The 18181-nt window shown below is 43.6% G+C and overlaps 1 protein-coding gene across 1 annotated transcript in view; it reads right to left on the bottom strand.

Moving 5' to 3' along the window:
- LOC126184742 (membrane-bound transcription factor site-2 protease) overlaps window positions 1-16053 on the bottom strand; it is a 54817-nt gene extending 38764 nt beyond the window's left edge. Inside the window, exons 1-2 of the mRNA XM_049927280.1 lie at window positions 15519-16053; window positions 15110-15388 (exon numbers count right to left, since the gene is read on the bottom strand). Coding sequence (XP_049783237.1) covers window positions 15110-15388; window positions 15519-15593 — 354 coding nt within the window. The 5' untranslated portion in view covers window positions 15594-16053. The remainder of the gene's footprint in view (window positions 1-15109; window positions 15389-15518) is intronic.
- Window positions 16054-18181: the final 2128 nt, after the last annotated feature.

An 18181-nucleotide genomic window follows, 5' to 3' on the forward strand; every position in this document is an offset into this window, starting at 1 on the left:
TAAAACTCAAGTCACACTCGGGTCACCATCAGCTAAAATAGAGGGCAGATCCCCACTAATATTTGTTTCTGCCCTTGCATAATAGTATAAAATGCACTCTGTTGAAATATGGCATACAGATATTTGCACGCCAAAAGCATCGCAAAATGGTGGAGCCTCTCGCCAAAGGAAAAAGCCATGTGTAAGAGGGCAGTGTCGAATTTGAAGACGTGAGGGACACCTCGTCCCGTCTGAGCAACCGGCAGGAGGAACATCATGGCCGGATAGCTGACTTCACCGACCGCAGTTTATTGTCTGTTACCGCCAGCCATTCCTCATCCCACAACTGCATAAACTTCCTATATAGTGTAAAAATGACAGCCTGCAGGGGAGTAGGGCACTGTGCCACATCCTGTCCTCTGCAAGCCTGATCGGCCTGTTCTTTTCCCCGTATCCTCACATGCCCTAGCACCCAGCAGAATGAAACTGCTTTATTTGCAGAGAAAACGGTATATTCGTCACGAAGGTGAATCCCGGTGACACAGTCGAGGAACTCTACAGAGCAGCCAAGGGAATTCCCTTGTTTGGAGCTATCAGTGTACACTACCATGAAACCATGTGCAAACCTAAAATATTAAAAAACAGAGACTGAAATGTAAGATCTGGAGTACGATCTTTCTTAAAAATGGACACATCTAAAATAAGTCTGGGCCTCTGGAGGAGCCACGGTGAAAATCTGGTCCAACCTCGATGTAAAACATTAAGAGCGACCACACCCATCACTAAAAAGCAATTCTGTGCCCGAATCCCATACAGCCTTGTTGCCCATTGCCTGTTACAAAAAAGCATTTGCATTGGAGGCTGAACAACGGTATGGTATGCACATGTGTGTTGTGGACAGTGTTTTATACGCCTGGCGCAATGTAAGGAGCTGTCGCCTGATGTGAAGTGGCGGTTCATCAGCCTCTGCACAGAAGCTTGGTATGGTGCTTCTTCTGAATGCCTGAGTGGCCAACCAAATCCCACGTCTAGCATCATTAAATATGAGGCTCTCACAGACCCATACACTGTGCACCCATAACCGATCCGAGAGTGCACAAAAGCTCTGTAAAACTGGAGCAGAAAAGTCCATTCTGCTCCCCATGTAATATGGCTAAGACATTTTAAAATACTTAGAGCCTTAAGGGTGCTTTTTTTTTTTTTTTTTTTTTTGCCCAGAAACCACACTTGGTCTTTAAAATTAATATCAGTGTCCTTCACCCTCAACTCAGGAAAGTTTAAAATGGGAATGAGAACAGTCAAAAAGAATACAATAAAACAACTCTTCTGTGCCTACTCATCCAAATGTAGAAGAGTTAGTTGCAACTGATGTGTTGCTGTTAAGGTCTACAGATGAGCAAAATACAAAGGAGTCATCCACAAACAAAGAACACTGGACAGAACTTCTCACAACTGGCGTAATGTTATTGATAGCTATGGCTAAGACAGTCGCACATAAAACACTACCTTAAGGGACACCGTTCTCCTGCTCAAAGTGATCAGACAGGACGCCACTGATTTGGTATCGGAAATGCCATGGTGAGAGAAAGGACTGAATAAAAATGGGAAGATATCCACTGAAGCCCCATTCATGAAGCTGCTTGAGGATAAGATGCCTCCAAGTAGTATCACAGGCGTACCCAATGTCATAAAATATACCTAGAAGGTGATGCCGGCGCAAGAAAGCCTGTTGTATAGCTGCCTTCAGGAGGGCCAGGTTATCAAAGGTGAAGTGATACCTCCTGAACCCATACTGAAAGTGACTAAGGAGTTGCCTGGATTCTAAGATCCAGACAAGGTGGCAGTTTACCATCTGCTCCAAGGTACAAGGTGGCAGTTGACCATCTGATCCAAGGTGTTTCTCACACAGATAGAGAGGGCAACACTATGTTAACTACTCAGGCATGTACTATCTTTCCCAGGTTTTAAACAAGGAATTAAAATTACCTCACACAACGAGTTTGGAAAGTGACCTGATGCCCAAATGGTATTAAAAAGTATGTAGAGGATATCTTTGTTTCTCCTTGTGAGGTGCCGCAGCACACTGTGACGTATTCTGTTATGACCAGTCTGTGTGTCACAAGCCGTAGACAATGCAGAATCCAGCTCTCATGTGGAGAATGGGCAGTTGTAATTTTCATCAATGGTGGACCAGAAGTACAAACTTCTCCTCCAGCAACCACTCTGTGGCACTGGAAACCTGGATCCTGACTGGCAGTTGCAGTAACTGTGCCAAAGTAGGCTGCCACAGTCTGGGCAATGTTTTGCAGACTGGTTTGGAGGTGCCGTTCCTCATTACCGCAGGCATGGGGCATCTCCCGCCTCTCCCAGAAATTCTCCTGATGATCTCCCACACAACGGAACTCTTAGTGGAATGATTAAGGGTGTTCAGGAACTGCTGCCATGACAACTTCTTGTTCTCTAGAATAATCTGGTGACATTTTGCCCTCGCCACCTGAAAGCCTGCAAGATTCTCTGCAGCTGGCTGGCACTTGATCCTATGCACAGCTGCATACCTAGTCCTGATTGGAGAGCAGCACTCGCTGCACCAAAGGACAGGCTGCCTCTTCAGTTGCCCTGTGGACTGTGGAATGCATGTCAGTGGCACAGTGGATCATTTTGGTAACACGATCCACCCATACCTCGACATTGACACAATGTTCAAACTGGGCTAACTAACTATAAAGTGTCCAGTCTGCTCTACAGAGCACCCATTGTGGTGGTTTCCTTTCGTGCTCCATTCCACTTGGCAGGTGAATTCAGAGCAGAGTGATCACTTCTGTACAAGCCACTGACCACTTCCCATTGAACAGTGTGAGCAAGGGCTAGAGAGCAAACCAGAGATCAGTGGCAGAGAACGAGCTAGTTGCAGTGAAGAAGTGTGTGCTCTGTCCCGTATTTAGCAAATATGTACATGATGACATGAGAAGCCTCTCAGTTGCTCTACCCCTCGGGCTGGTAGTGGTAGATCCCCAGAGCACACTGTGTGCATTAATATCACCACAGAGGATGAAGGGGTGGTGAGCAGTGTAAGGTAGTCATTGAAAGACTCTTCGTAGAGCGCATCATTTGGGGGCTTGTAAGGGAACATATTGTCAACGGATGCCACACATGCACTGATATTGCAACTGCTTGTAAATTCATTGTAAAGGAGAGAGGCGAGGAGTGGTAGTTGGTTCTGATGAAAATACCTACTCCTCCTCTGTATGATTGTTTGAAATTAGTCTCCCGGAAACACAAACACAGTGGTCTACCCTGAGGTAGTAGACATCCCCACAAGTTCCACTTTAGTGTGGGAGTCATCTAGCATGGGCGGTAGCACCTTCATCCTGTCTCTCTGCTGGGGTGAGAGACTGCGACAGGCGGAAGTTCTGTCGTGTGGCGAGACGATCGCCTCACACATACTTCATACACCACCATCCCTGGAGAAGAGGCAGATGAAGCATCAGGTAGAATCATGTTGACATGGTCCGACGGTTTACTACTTGATTTTACCTGAAGGACTGATGCAAAAGATGTAAGATGTAGCAAATGCAGGGGGCTGTACGGACTTGTAGATATTTTTCGCTTCACCATAGGGGGATACGCTTTGTTGTTTTTATTTTCTGTACTTAGCATTCCTCTAGAAAGATTCTGCAGGCCATACTCCAAACAGGGTGGCTTCCAGAGCAGTTTGTACATTTGATAGGAGATGAACAAACAACTCCTTCATGAGCTGCCTTACTGCTGTAACCACATGTCACTTCTCCCTTACACCCAACAGCTGTATGCCCAAAACACTGGTATTTAAAACAGCACATTGGGTTTGGGACATGTAGCCACATGTTTAGGTGAAGAAAGCCTGCCTTGACATGGTCTGGGAGTTTGTTGGTATTGAAGATAAGAATACAGGAGTCGGATTTTACCAGGGCTCCATCTACCCTTTTCATAATGTTCTGAACATCAACAGTTTCCTCCTGAGCCCACTCACTCTTCAATTCTTCTATAGGAATAGCAACCAAGTCCCTATATAACACAACACCTTTGCTGAAGTTCAAGGTGTTATGGAGCTCGGTGTCGATGGAATATTCCCCCCGGGCATGTCGCTCTCTGTGGGTTAACAGCTTGTTGGGAACTGGATGTTTCTGCCAACAGCATTCCATTTCACAACCACTTTACAAATTTTAGAGTCTTAGCAATTTCTACTAAACCCTTCTGGATGTCGAAAGGCGAGACTTTCTCAAAATTTTCTTCTTTCCTTTTTATTACTAAAACACATTCTGATTACCAGCCTGTGTTCTGTTACTCTATATGTTCTTATTTACTCCGGCACCTGGATGGCTGGCTACCTGAGCTCTCTTATTAGGTTGGGTGTTGGTGCCTACCAACTGTCCACCCATCCCACTGGCAGATATAAAATTAAAAGTCGAAGGATCCATTTTGGTCTTATGAACTAGCTAGGGAACTAAAAGTCTGCCCAGACAGAGCCCCACATGCCTGAGTAAAGCCTTATACAACTGATGTGCGGCTGGTTCCCCAGATGTTGCCCGCTAGCAGCTGTTCCACCTCAACAGCCATGCATCTCCTCAGCACGCAGCACAGACGTTTTTACCATCCTCACGATCCAGGAGGTCAAGACAAAATCCCCGAGACATACAACGTTCTACTGTTGTGCTACATGGTGGTTGCTGAAGCATGTCAAGAGCTTACGGTGACAAAGGACTGGTGGTGCTTACCATCCCTAGCTCAGGAATCCCGGGGTTGCGGAACTCATACTCAGCAAACAAATGCTGAGCCCTTAAAGCTGGGTGGCCGGACTGCGTGTAAGTGACTTATTTGGTGTGGAATGAGTGGCAGATGTTGAAATGGCGGTATTGTTGGTGGTTGATGTGGATGGAACATATGATGGAGCCATCTGTGATGTGAAGGTCACCACTAAGGAAGGTGGCTTCATAACCTGCAACCATCTGGATCTTCACAACACCCACTTTTCTCAAATGTGCATGTCAGAAACCTCTCTACAACATAACTTTTGATCCTGTAATCCCCCTAGCCTCAACCTTCACCATCCACATCCTCCTCTGCCTCTACCCCTTTCCTCCTCCCACTCCAGCCTCACACATGTGCTCTATCTCCCCAGCCAACCTGCATAGTCTTTTACCTTTCTCTGCTTCTCTCTCCTGTTCACCCCTCCCCAACCACATTCTGCACTAAGCAGCCAACATGGCCTGTCCCCAAATAAATGTGCGCTCATCCCCACCCTTACCCTGCTATCCCATCTCATCCCCCACCTACACCTCTAGAAGCTAAATTAATATGAAAGACACTTTGGTCATGTGACTTAGTATGACACTGTTCTTCATAAATATATATGTTATAATATACATTTGAATCTTTAGTGTTTAGCAGTTTAATAATTGATTCAGTTTCCTTCTTACCATTTTCCTGTAGCTGTTTGGTACATTATTATCTTCCAGCACCAGCCAACGAAGATTCTGTATACATGTCTGTGCTAATTCAATTTTGATTCAACTTGTGAACTTCTCACAGGAAGAGAATATTTACTATTTTACAAAACTCTATTACATCAATTGCAGTTTCACTGCCCTACAGAATAGCTATAATATGGTCAGTACCTACATGACAATATTTTTTCCCAAATACCATATAGCTTTAGTTGTGTTTTGAGAGCTCCCTATTTTCTTGGTGTAATGCATGGGCTCAACCTGTCTAATGACATTATTCAGTATTTGGCAATGTTCTGAAACTCTACAGCTGGGCTATGACTTTTTTAGCACAACTGAAACAGTTTTTCCTTCAACATGACATTCTAACACCATTAGTTCCAGAAACTAGTTGCTTATTAGCAATGCATTTCTGTTTGAATCTTTTTTATCGAAAAATATGAAAGTTAAATTAATTACACTTAACAGTGGAAAGCAAAAACACAAATGTCTTACAAAGATAAAACCAGCAATGTAACTCATCTTCTGTTAAAGAGAAGTTCTGTGTAGATCCTTCTACTAAAACAACACCCAACATCTCATGGGACCTGACAAATTTGATAAGAACCATTTATAATAACTAGGATTGACAGTACTTTCAAACTGGTTATAATGAATCACCAAGTTCAGATTAAATTTGTTACATATATCTTGCAAACAATAAAACTATTTTTTTTTCCTGCAAGGTTTTACGAGGCAGAAATAACCTAAATATTTATCAGTTATAGTCTGATCCCTCTATGATGGACAAAGCTACGCTGGATATCAGAAAACAATTAGGCTAAATAATCAAATAAAAAACCTCAGCAAAGAACACCTCTTATGTACAAGCACAGACAGAAGGTACAATTAAAATGGATAACAAGAAGAAGTTGATAACTGGGCCATATCACACATTTTTGTTTTATTGCTTCAAAGGATCTACATTCCATTTTCCAACACCTACATCATCACTGAAGTCAAATTCTAGCTCAGTTATGCAAGGAAGGGAAAGGCATTAGCTGTTGTATTACCGAAGGAACCATTCAGGATTTGTGTGGTGTCATTAAAAGAAACTAGCAAAATTAAGGTCCCAAGCCTTTACATCTACATCTACATTTATACTCCGCAAGCCACCCAACGGAGTGTGGCGGAGGGCACTTTACGTACCACTGTCATTACCTCCCTTTTCTGTTCCAGCCTCCATGCGTGCTCGAATCTCTCTAATTTTACATTCGTGATCTCCTCGGGAGGTATAAGTAGGGGGAAGCAATATATTCGATACCTCATCCAGAAACGCACCCTCTTAAAACCTGGCGAGCAAGCTACACCACGATGCAGAGCGCCTCTCTTGCAGAGTCTGCCACTTGAGTTTGCTAAACATCTCCGTAACGCTATCACGGTTACCAAATAACCCTGTGACGAAACGCGCCACTCTTCTTTGGATCTTCTCTATTTCCTCCGTCAACCCGATCTGGTACGGATCCCACACTGATCAGCAATACTCAAGTATAGGTCGAACGAGTGTTTTGTAAGCCACCTCCTTTGTTGATGGACTACATTTTCTAAGGACTCTCCCAATGAATCTCAAACTGGTACCCGCCTTACCAACAATTAATTTTATATGATCATTCCACTTCAAATCGTTCCGCATGCATACTCCCAGATATTTTACAGAAGTAACTGCTATCAGTGTTTGTTCCGCTATTATATAATCATACAATAAAGGATCCTTCTTTCTATGTATTCGCAATACATTACATTTGTCTATGTTAAGGGTCAGTTGCCACTCCCTGCACCAAGTGCCTATCCGCTGCAGATCTTCCTGCATTTCGCTACAATTTTCTAATGCTGCAACTTCTCTGTATACTACAGCATCATCCGCGAAAAGCCGCATGGAACTTCTGGCACTATCTACTAGGTCATTTATATATATTGTGAAAAGCAATGGTCCCATAACACTCCCCTGTGGCACGCCAGAGGTTACTTTAACGTCTGTAGACGTCTCTCCATTGATAACAACATGCTGTGTTCTGTTTGCTAAAAACTCTTCAATCCAACCACACAGCTGGTCTGATATTCCGTAGGCTCTTACTTTGTTTATCAGGCGACAGTGCGGAACTGTATCGAACGCCTTCCGGAAGTCAAGGAAAATAGCATCTACCTAGGAGCCTGTATCTAATATTTTCTGGGTCTCATGAGCAAATAAAGCGAGTTGGGTCTCACACGATCGCTGCTTCTGGAATCCATATTGATGCCTACAGAGTAGATTCTGGGTTTCCAAAAAAGACATGATACTCGAGCAAAAAACATGTTCTAAAATTCTACAACAGATTGACGTCAGAGATATAGGTCTATAGTTTTGCGCATCTGCTCGACGACCCTTCTTGAAGACTGGGACTACCTGTGCTCTTTTCCAATCATTTGGAACCTTCCGTTCCTCTAGAGACTTGCGGTACACGGCTGTTAGAAGGGGGGCAAGTTCTTTCAAGTACTCTGTGTAGAATCGAACTGGTATCCCGTCAGGTCCACTGGACCTCTCCGGGGGACGCTACCTTGATGAAGCACTGTCCGTGCGGGTGGAGAGGCTTGCGTATCCTCGTGAAGCTGAAGGCTATGCCGAAGGTAGAGGACCTACTGCTGGAAAGACTTCAGCCGATGGATCAGACTAAAAGTGTCCCGGAACGTCCCATCTTCCCTATCCACTCCTAATTGTACCCAACTCCCTGACCCAACCCAAGGTGTGACGCGATCTGTGCCGAGGGGAGCATGGCACATGGGAAGATGTGTCACAAACAGAGCCTCAGGGATACCGGGCGACCTCCCTGAGTAAGTAGCCTTACAGCACGTGGGGTATTCGTGGTGTGGACATTGTAGATCCCGAAATCTCGTGGGACCAATACGGACACGTCTAAAGAAAACAAAGAAAAATAAACTGAGGGGCAAATTGAGACCTCAAATATCCAAACATCGAGATTGGTACTGATGGAAGTAATTCCCACTACTGAATCAGGGTCTAGACCTGAGCCAGAAGTGGGAACTGTAACTGAGAAGCTAGACCAGATTAAGATCAAAGCCTTGTCTGGGGCCCAGAGGAGGAAACTACTCAGGAAACAGGAGAAAAAGGAAGGGAAAGAATGGCTTCCTAAAGACAAGTGGAGGGAATTAAAGGGATTTGAACCTAAGACCCCCAGGAAGAAACTGTCTCAGGTTGAAGGGGATACACAGACACCCGCTACGTCAAAGACAGGTAGCAAGTGGATAAGGGAGGAATCAAAGACTCCCTCCTCCCTGGATAAAGAGTCTAGAAAAAACCAAGGCAAGAAATAGGGAAAGAGGCCTATAGCACTGCAGTCTCGGTTTTTAGGCTGGCAGTTATACAGGAAGGCTATCCACTGGTGGCCATCACCTCACAGCAGGAGGAATTGGTACAGATGGCCCTCTTTGAAAAGATTGGTGGGAACGCCGGCCCAGGACCCAACTTCAAGAGGGTCTATCTAGATCATGGTGCCCTCATTTTTGTCTGTGAGGGGGGGGGGGGGGGGGGGATGCACATGGTGGAATGGCTCAAGGACAAGGTGTCCATGATATCCCCGTGGGAAGATGCGAAGCTGCTGATTAAGACAACAGCAGAGCTTCTGAAGACCGCAAAGGTATCAATATGGGTACCAAAGATACTTGAGGAAGTCTCTACTCTGGGAAAATAGGGGCCCAGAACCCAAAATTCTCAACAGAAGATTGGAGAGTGATCAACCAGAAGGTTGCACCAACAGGATGAACCCTGGTAGTGCAGGTCAGAGAGAAGTCCCTGAAGGCAATGCGGGAGCAGGATCTGAAATTGTTTTTAGGGTTCTTGCAGGTCACCGTCAGGGTTCTCGAAGACCTCAGCAAGATGGAGACCGGAGGTGCTGCAGATTAATCTGTAGCACAGTAAAGGGGTTTCTGCTGGCCTGAGTCGCTGCCTGGGGAGGCAGGAAGTGGACGTGGCCCTGATACAAGGGATATAAAGGGGATGTATCGGGCCTCGGTGGCACTGGAGGTAAGCTGATTTATGCTAGAAATCTAAGAAACTCCAGAACATGCATCTATCTAAGAAATGGAATTTCTTTCATGCCAATGATGGATTTCTACTCTAGGGACTTGGTGACTATTAAAATGCAGCAATGTGAGGAAGCTATCACAAGGAAAATTGTTTTGGCCTCAGCATACCTTCCTTACGAATACAACTCTCCTCCTTCCTTGGAGCCATCCTCATTGGACCACATGTACGTTAAATTCAAGGTTGAAATGGGAATCAGACAGACCATGACCTTCAGGAATCCCAGGAAAACAGACTGGGAGCCATATAGGAGGGACCTTGATTTAGGTTTACTGGAAATTAAAACCTTGATAGGGAATCCAGTAGAATTTGAGGAAGTAGCAGAGCCTATTACCTCTGCTGTAGTGACCTCATATCAGGACAACTGCACAATCACCAAGAAGTGCACAAATAGGAGTGTGCCTTGGTGGAATAACAACTTGGAAATGCAAAGAAAAGAGGTACGGAGACTGTTTAATATTGCGAGATGTAAAGGACATGGGCTGAATACCGTGAGGTCCTTGTCAACTACAATCTTGCAATCAGACAAGCAAAGAAAGCATCCTGGAAGGCATTCTGTGAGGAAGTGGAGAGCACGGCTGCACAAGCCAGACTTCACAAGATTCTCACTAGAGTACCAACCAATCAAGGAGGCACGTTGAGGAAGGAGGATCTACATCTACATGGCTACTCTGCAATTCACACATAAGTGCCTGTCAGGATGGGGAATATACAAAGACAGCAAATGAGACACTGGAACTGCTCCTCAAAACTCAGTTTCCTCAATATACTTTGCCGGACAACACAGACCAGAATGTGATACCGGAGGGACAATGGTTCTCAGGCACTAGAAGAGAGGACTGGGAATCGGCCAAGGCGTGTGTGAACTTTAATAAAATCCAATGGGCAGTGGGAACATTCGAACCGTTCAAGTCACCTGGCCCAGATGGAAATTTTCCAGCTCTACTGCAACAGGTAGGAGAGAAGCTCATAAGAATCCTATGCTGGCTGTTCAGGGTAAGCCTAGCAATAGGAATCATACACAATGCTTGGAGAGCAATGAAGGTTGCTTTCATTCCAAAGCCTGGGAGAATTGATCATACCAAGGCTAAGGATGTGAGACCAATCAGTCTGTTCTCCTCCATTCTCAAAACATTGGAGAAACTGGTTAATGTATATGTTGGGGAGAGGAGGTTAAGTAGGGGCCCTCTACGTTCAAACCAACACACATATCGACCAGGTAAATCACGTGAGACAGCTCTCCACCAACTCGTGAAGGTGGAGAAAGAACTTCACTTCCAAGAAATAGCCCCCTGCATCTTTCTGGACATCAAGGTTGCCTTCAGTAACACGACCTTCGATTCCATGGTAAGGGCAGCAGAGGTGCATGACCTGGGGACCACAATATGCAGGTGGACCAGGCCAATGCTTTGTGGAAGGATGGTAGAGGCTACCATGACGAATGAAAAGATGGTAGTTAACATCACAAGAGGCTGCCCACAAGGAGGACATTTGTCCTCTCTATTATGGAATCTAGTGGTGAATGAACTCATTGAGGAATTAAATTCCAGACAATTCTTCTACCAAGGATACACTGATGACCTTGTCATAGTAATACTTGGCAAATTTACTGACACAGTTAGAAATATGGCACAAGGAGATTTGGACATTGTGCAAAATTGGTGCATTAAACAGGATCTGAGGGTTAATCCTAAGAAGACTGTTGTGGTGCCATTTACAAAGAGACATATTCAACACTCAAGTTGGAATCTAAGGCTCTTCAATGAAACTCTACCTGTGAAGGGGATAGTGAAATATCTAGGGGTAACCTTAGATGAGAAGCTAACATGGACCCCTCACATTAAGAGTATCTGCTTCAAGGCAAAAAGTACTCTAGTGAGTACTAGAAGGGCTTGTGGCAAAACTGGGGCCTAAGCCCCAGGGGTATGCAATGGATATACACCACAGTGGTCAGACCTAGGATTTCCTAAAGGGCCGCAGTGTGGTGGAAGAAGGTAGAACAGCGGGTTGCAGCTAAGGAGCTTGCTAAGGTGCAGAGATTGGCCTGCTTAGCCATAACAGGTGGAATTAGGAGCACACCAACTGCTGGAATGGAAGCCATGCTGGACATACCTCCACTACCCCTTTGGGTCAAGGTGGAGGCAGCAGCTGGGGCACACAGACTTAAAACTGGCAACAACTGGGTTTCATTCAGATGTCCAGAATCACCCACTAAGCTAGTGAGTGAGGTAAATATAGGAATGGCTGGGGAAATGCCTGCAGACTATATAACAACTTCCAACTGCTTCGACAAGCCTTACCATATAATAACTGGAAGCAGGGAACAGTGGGAAAAAACAGTTTGACACCGTACAAGGGACATCGTTTGTTTCACTAGTGGGTCGAAAATAGATCAAGGCATTGGGGCAAGGGTGTACGGGGTTTAGCCAAGAGTGGAGGGCATCATCTCTCTAGGAAAACTGGTTTCCGTATTCCAAGGTGAAGTTACTGCAATCAGGGCATGTGTGGAGGATATGCATAGGGGCTACAAGGATCGTAGCATCTACATCTATTCAGACAGCCAGGCAGCCCTGAAACCACTGGCAGCTCCTGCAACAAGATCTAAGATTGTTGCAGAATGCCACAGGGCTCTGGTGGAGCTACGGGGAAGCAATGGGGTAAACCTAGTGTGGGTCCCTGGCCACTCAGGGATCTGTGGCAATGAACAAGCCGACAGATTGGCTAGGATGGGGGCAACAACTCCATTTATTGGACCAGAACCTGTCCTGACAATCACCAAGGCTATGATCAAATCAGAACTACGGAAATGGCATAGGAAACAGCATGTAGGATATTGGACCAAGGTCCATAAACAAAAACATGTCAAGGTAATGATGCCCAAGCTGTGTTTTAAAAGAAGCTCTGTAATCCTGGGATTGGACAGGAAAGAGATCAAACTTACCTGCAATGGGAATTTCAAAGAACACCGACACACACTGGATATAATGGAAGAAGACACTAAATGTAGGATCTGTGGTGAGGGTGAAGAAACTGCATCACACCTAATCTTCGAATGCATGGCACTGGAGAGTAAAAGATACAGAATCTTCGGGACAACTAGACCTGAAAAAATTGTGTCTAACAAAAAACTGGTAGAGAGACTCTTTGCACTATTTAAGGGCACTGGTTGGCTTTATTAGATATACAGGGAACGATACCGCACAATAAACTTAGTTTTGGTGCGGGTAGTGGCGGGTTAGACCCAAGCTGTTTTAGCTTCCCTCTTAAAATCAAATCACAGTCCCAAGCCTTTTCCTGAATATAAGCTCATATTATACCACTGTACTGCAATCACAAGACCACAAACTGCCAATCATGGATCTAACACTTCAAACCTGAAGTGAGAGCTTCAGTTCCATAATGTGTAGCACAGTAAAATTTTGGGTCAACTGAGACAACAGATACCAGGTGGCGGCTTTGTACCATAACATACTGTCAAAGTTTGTGGTGTCATTTGTGTGCACACAGAAAGAGAACAGAACACTGACAATACTTTTTTTCCATCTATATTAGTAGGTTGTGGTGACTGATTGACCTGTAGCACAACCTGAGTTCTACATTAGGTTGGAAGGTGATAGTTTGGTTGAGTTGCTGAAGTGGTACTGAAACTTCAATCATTCAAAAAAGTTTGTAGTTTCCATAGAAAGACAGTAATACTAGCTTGTTGAATGACAGTAATTTTCCGCTCCCAGAAAGATCACTGTATGGAGTACACCACAAATGAGAATAAATAAGTTAGCTATACTGTAATTAACAGAGTTTACACACCAAAATTATTATTATTTTTGGTGCAACAGCAGAGAATGAGTAATGTACAAAATAGTGGCAAACATGGCATTTTGGTCCCTTATTAGTATGTAAAGAATGGCACATTTGCCCATCTTAAAAATGTATGCTGGTAAGCTAAATGTACAGTCGAATAACCACTTGAGAAGAACATGACTAGAACATATTAATCAAATGATAACATTATTCTTCTAACATTACGTTTCTAGCAGGGGAATGCTGACTTTTTATCAGTGAACCTGTTTCACACAAATTGTTCTTATCATGACATGACATAATGACATTCACAAGAAATACAATTTTAGCCTACATCTTGATTTGTAATACAAAGATGCTAAAAGGCCACTGACGAAACTACCAATAACTTGTGTTTGTTTTATATAAATGAATCATGGTGTTGTGTCAAAAGGTCAACGAATAAATGTGAACATATCCACAACTTGTAAGGGAAAAATCAGAATAATAAAATGTTTCATTACTCTCCGGACTAAAAATTACTATCAGAGCATAAATAGCAATCAGCTGCTGCTTCTTCTTCTTCTTCAGTTTTTTCATGCTACACTGCATTTGCTTTACATTCGTACACTGTCACCATTATTGATTTACGTGTTCTTACCTACCCTCAACCTCAAATAACTCCTATGATTCATGTATCCTTACCACATGAGATGGTGTAGTCATTAAGGGGCTGAACTCACATTTGGAAGGAAAAGGATTCAAATGCTCAGCTGGCCATCCGGATCTACATTTTTCATGATGTCTCTAAATTGTTTAAGACAAATACCAGCTTGGTTCCTTTCAAAATGGCATTGCTGATGTCCTTTCCCTTCCTTCTCCAATCCGTGCTTATCCTCCATCTGTAATGACCTTGTCGTCAAAGGGGTGTTACAACCCTAATACTACTCCTCACTCATACTTTTGTACACATCCTACACCTGGATTAGAATAGGCCAGTTTTACTGATGTGATTTATTTAAATTGTGTACTTTGTTTCTCAGTGTGGTGTTCATAACAGGATAAAAAAATGCACACAATAGGGCTGAGATATTATCCTTCAAAGTGACTTCACTACTGCATGTTAATGGAGCAGGTGTGATCGCATTGTGTAGACGATCTTATAGCTGTTGTTACCATAGTCATAATGCAAGTGAGTAACACTGGCTGACTGTTAATCACTTTGTTATTCTGATCCAGGTGTAATGAACTGATAATAATACACAATAAAAACAACTTACAACCAACAAAATATCTGTACACCACACATTAAGTCCGTCCACCCACATCATTCCAGGTGTGGAAAGTTTGTACCATTCATGAGTTGCCTACCACTTAATGCTTCTTCAGTTGTATTAGTTACTGAAATTACTGGCTCTCATGAGGTCTGTTACAAACAAGTATTAAGATCAACTTTTATTTGACAACAATACAGTCTAAACCCATGAACCATATAGCAAATTAAATTAAATGGTTCTTCCATATTGTTACTAAATACACATAACAAATGTGTAGCGAAAGGAGCAAAAATCATCGATTTATCAGTCTGTTGTGACGAAATAAAAAATCGAAAATTATTAGATTTCGACTACTGAAAGATACAGACCTCCTATAAGCTATGTAAATTTGAAAACCTTTGGCATCAACCACGCAATAACCACTGTAATGATTATCAGTTTTGTACCTGGTTCTCTATGAAATAAACACTCACCAATGGCTCCAGGGTAACCGAGTGCTTACGATCGTGCTCAACAGAGGCTGTTTGCCAGAAGTCAAAACACGTTTTAATCGTTATGTATGTTGCGAGGGGAACTAGTGCTAGTGACACCCAAGAACCAACTGTGAACCAGCAGCGCAACAACTTTGGGTGCCACGTCCCCCATTTTTGAAATATCCTGTTAAATGCTGTAGTAAACCATTTTATTTTAAACGGTTCAATATTAAGTCCAACATTCTGAAGAAAATAGATGTATGGGTAGTGAGAGCAGCTCTGAAAAGAAAGAAACGTAATGTTTTATATGCCCATAATGCAGAAAATTTAAAGCTAACTCGCCGAGGAAGAGTTTACATCTATTGAATTACCGAAAGCTACGAGATACATTCAGTTCTCTACAAATTACCTTAAATAGTATATCGAAGAAGTAAAGGCCACAGTGCACGACCACTACTCCGACAATAATATTTATGAAAGTCATTTTCAGGGTAACAATCAAATTAATTTATGAAACCGATGTGGAATGAAAAGTGACAGCTACTTGTGTTGAAACCTGGGGCTAAAAGTTTCCATAGCGCACTGAGCTCCTACCGATGTGTCAGAAGAAGTAAAAAAAGAAGTACGAACAACACTGCACATCACACTTTATTTAACATTACATACAAAAATACTGTGTGTTGGAACTATCATAACGCCCTATCTAACATTACATCACAAAATACTCAAGCGATGCATCTATCATGTCTTATCGCATACACAAACACGTTGTTTACAAACTAACTGGCAAAGATCTCACTGTACTTCGTCACGACCAATGCCATTATCTAGTGCACGCCAGTGAGATTGTTGGAATACTAAACACTTAAATAACATGCACTAGAAATTGCTGAATAAGAACAAAATTTATTTACAGCTTGCAACATTTACACGACATTATTCGTGCACTGAACTCGAGTGAATCCAAGAGGTACCAGTGACTTACGGCCTGTCCAGTACTCACAAGCAGATCTGCCTGCGCAAATATCTGCGCACATTATATCTGCGCAAACAGATTGTGATGATAATGATGTTTGGTTTGTGGGGCGCTCAACTGCGCTGTCATCAGCGGCCATACTCATTCCAATCTGAACACTGTCAAATCTCGTCACTTTCGTGAATGATGATGGAATGATGAGGACAACACAAACACCCAGTTCCCGGGCAGAGAAAACCCCAATCCGGCCGGGAATCGAACCCGGGCCCCCGTGATTCAGAGGTAGCAACGCTAGCCACTATATCACGAGCGCAAACAGATTGTTGCATGTGAAAAAGAGATTTACACATAAATAAGATGTGCGAAAATCTGGAAGTTGGAGTTGGAGATTTGAGTGACAAATCACATCTGCGCACACAAGTTGGAGCGTGTGGACAGGAGATCGCCGCATATCTGACGCGCGAGACATGTTTGAATCAGCTTTGTGTTCATCTAGTGCAGTGGTCATCAAACTTTCCCACTCAAGGACAAATACTGACTTTGTGGCTCGGCACATCAGGCCGCATGTGTACTGATCTTAATGTTAACTGTCAATCTACAAGGGGCGACCAATAAGTTTCCTTTCGAAGGCCGTGTAGTCCAGAATCGGTATGACAATTATCATAATTGAGCATTGAGGCAAACGTCCAATCATCGCACCAGATTGAAGATAACCATTTGATAAAACAATGTGTCCTTCTGTGTGAAGAAGTCTGTAACTGCCTGCTGCACGTCCTAGTCTGTTAGAAATCGCCAACCCTTCAAGGCCTTTTTTAAGGGGCCAAACGAGTGATAATAGCTTAGGGTGATCAGGGCTATAGGGCAGGTGCTCGTGTGTCTCCCACTTGAGTTGGCTTGATGAGAATGGATGTGGCTGGCCTCCCAGATCGACCGACGTCTTGCGTCGAATAACAACCAGCACAGAACTTGGCAGACAATTCCATAATGGTGGTTTTTAACAGACATGCTGCCCTGTACACATTTGTCACCCTCCAAAAGACGTCTACCAGTGTTTGTCCTTTGGCAGCCAAGAATAGAATAACAGCATGTTGGTCTTGTTAGGGCACACACATTTGGTAATAAAGTCGCCTTAGCTCACGTTACTCAATTATTTGTATTTGTTGCTGCAATGGCACACCCACCAGCAAGGTAGGCAATACAGTAATGAGAAAGTCCAGATAATGCACCCCAGTTAACTTTTGTGGTAGCACATATGCCCCTATTAATCTATCGCCAAGTACATCTGCCCATACATTGATTGTGAATCGGTGTTGATGCTCTCTTTCCTGAATTTCTTTGATATTTGCATCTGCCCATACACTCTGGTTATGGAAATCCACAACACCATCTCTTGTCAACCATGCCTCATTAGTAAATAAAATTTTGTATGTGACCAGTCGATCTGTGGCACACTTCCAACAGCCACTGACAGAACCACCATCTGCCATGATGATCCTGTGACCTTAGGGCCTGAACGCACTCTAGGTGATGCGGATACAGCAATTGTTCATGAAGTGCAGACAATCTTGTAGGTGGGACAATCAAAGCTATGAGTAGGCATTTTGGGTATTAACAACTGCTTCAGCTGTATTTAGTCCTTTATTATTGGATCACTATTGGTTTCGTGTCACTGAAAGCCACATCTTCAGATGAACATATGACTAAAATATTAGAGCAGAAAAGCTCGGAATCTTTTTATCCAACATTTGTTGTCCACCAGAACGATACACCGCTAAAAGGTAGTATGTCATAGAATAAAACAGCAGGGTTGAGTTGGGTTGTTTGGGGGAAGAGACCAAACTGCGAGGTCGTTAGTCTCATCAGTTTAGGGAAGGATGGAGAAGGAAAACGGCAGTGCCCTTTCAAAGGAACCATCCCAGCATGTGCCTGGAGCGAGTTAGGGAAATCATGGAAAACCTAAATGAGAATGGCTGGACGCGGGATTAAACCATAGTCCTCCCAAATGCGAGTCCAGTGTGCTAACCACTGTGCCACCTCACTCGGTAAAACAGCAGGATTCCAATATAGTGGAATATAGATTGTAAAAGCGAACCCAT

This window comes from Schistocerca cancellata, chromosome 4 (assembly GCF_023864275.1).
Source record: "Schistocerca cancellata isolate TAMUIC-IGC-003103 chromosome 4, iqSchCanc2.1, whole genome shotgun sequence".
Taxonomy (NCBI): Eukaryota; Metazoa; Arthropoda; class Insecta; order Orthoptera; family Acrididae; genus Schistocerca; species Schistocerca cancellata.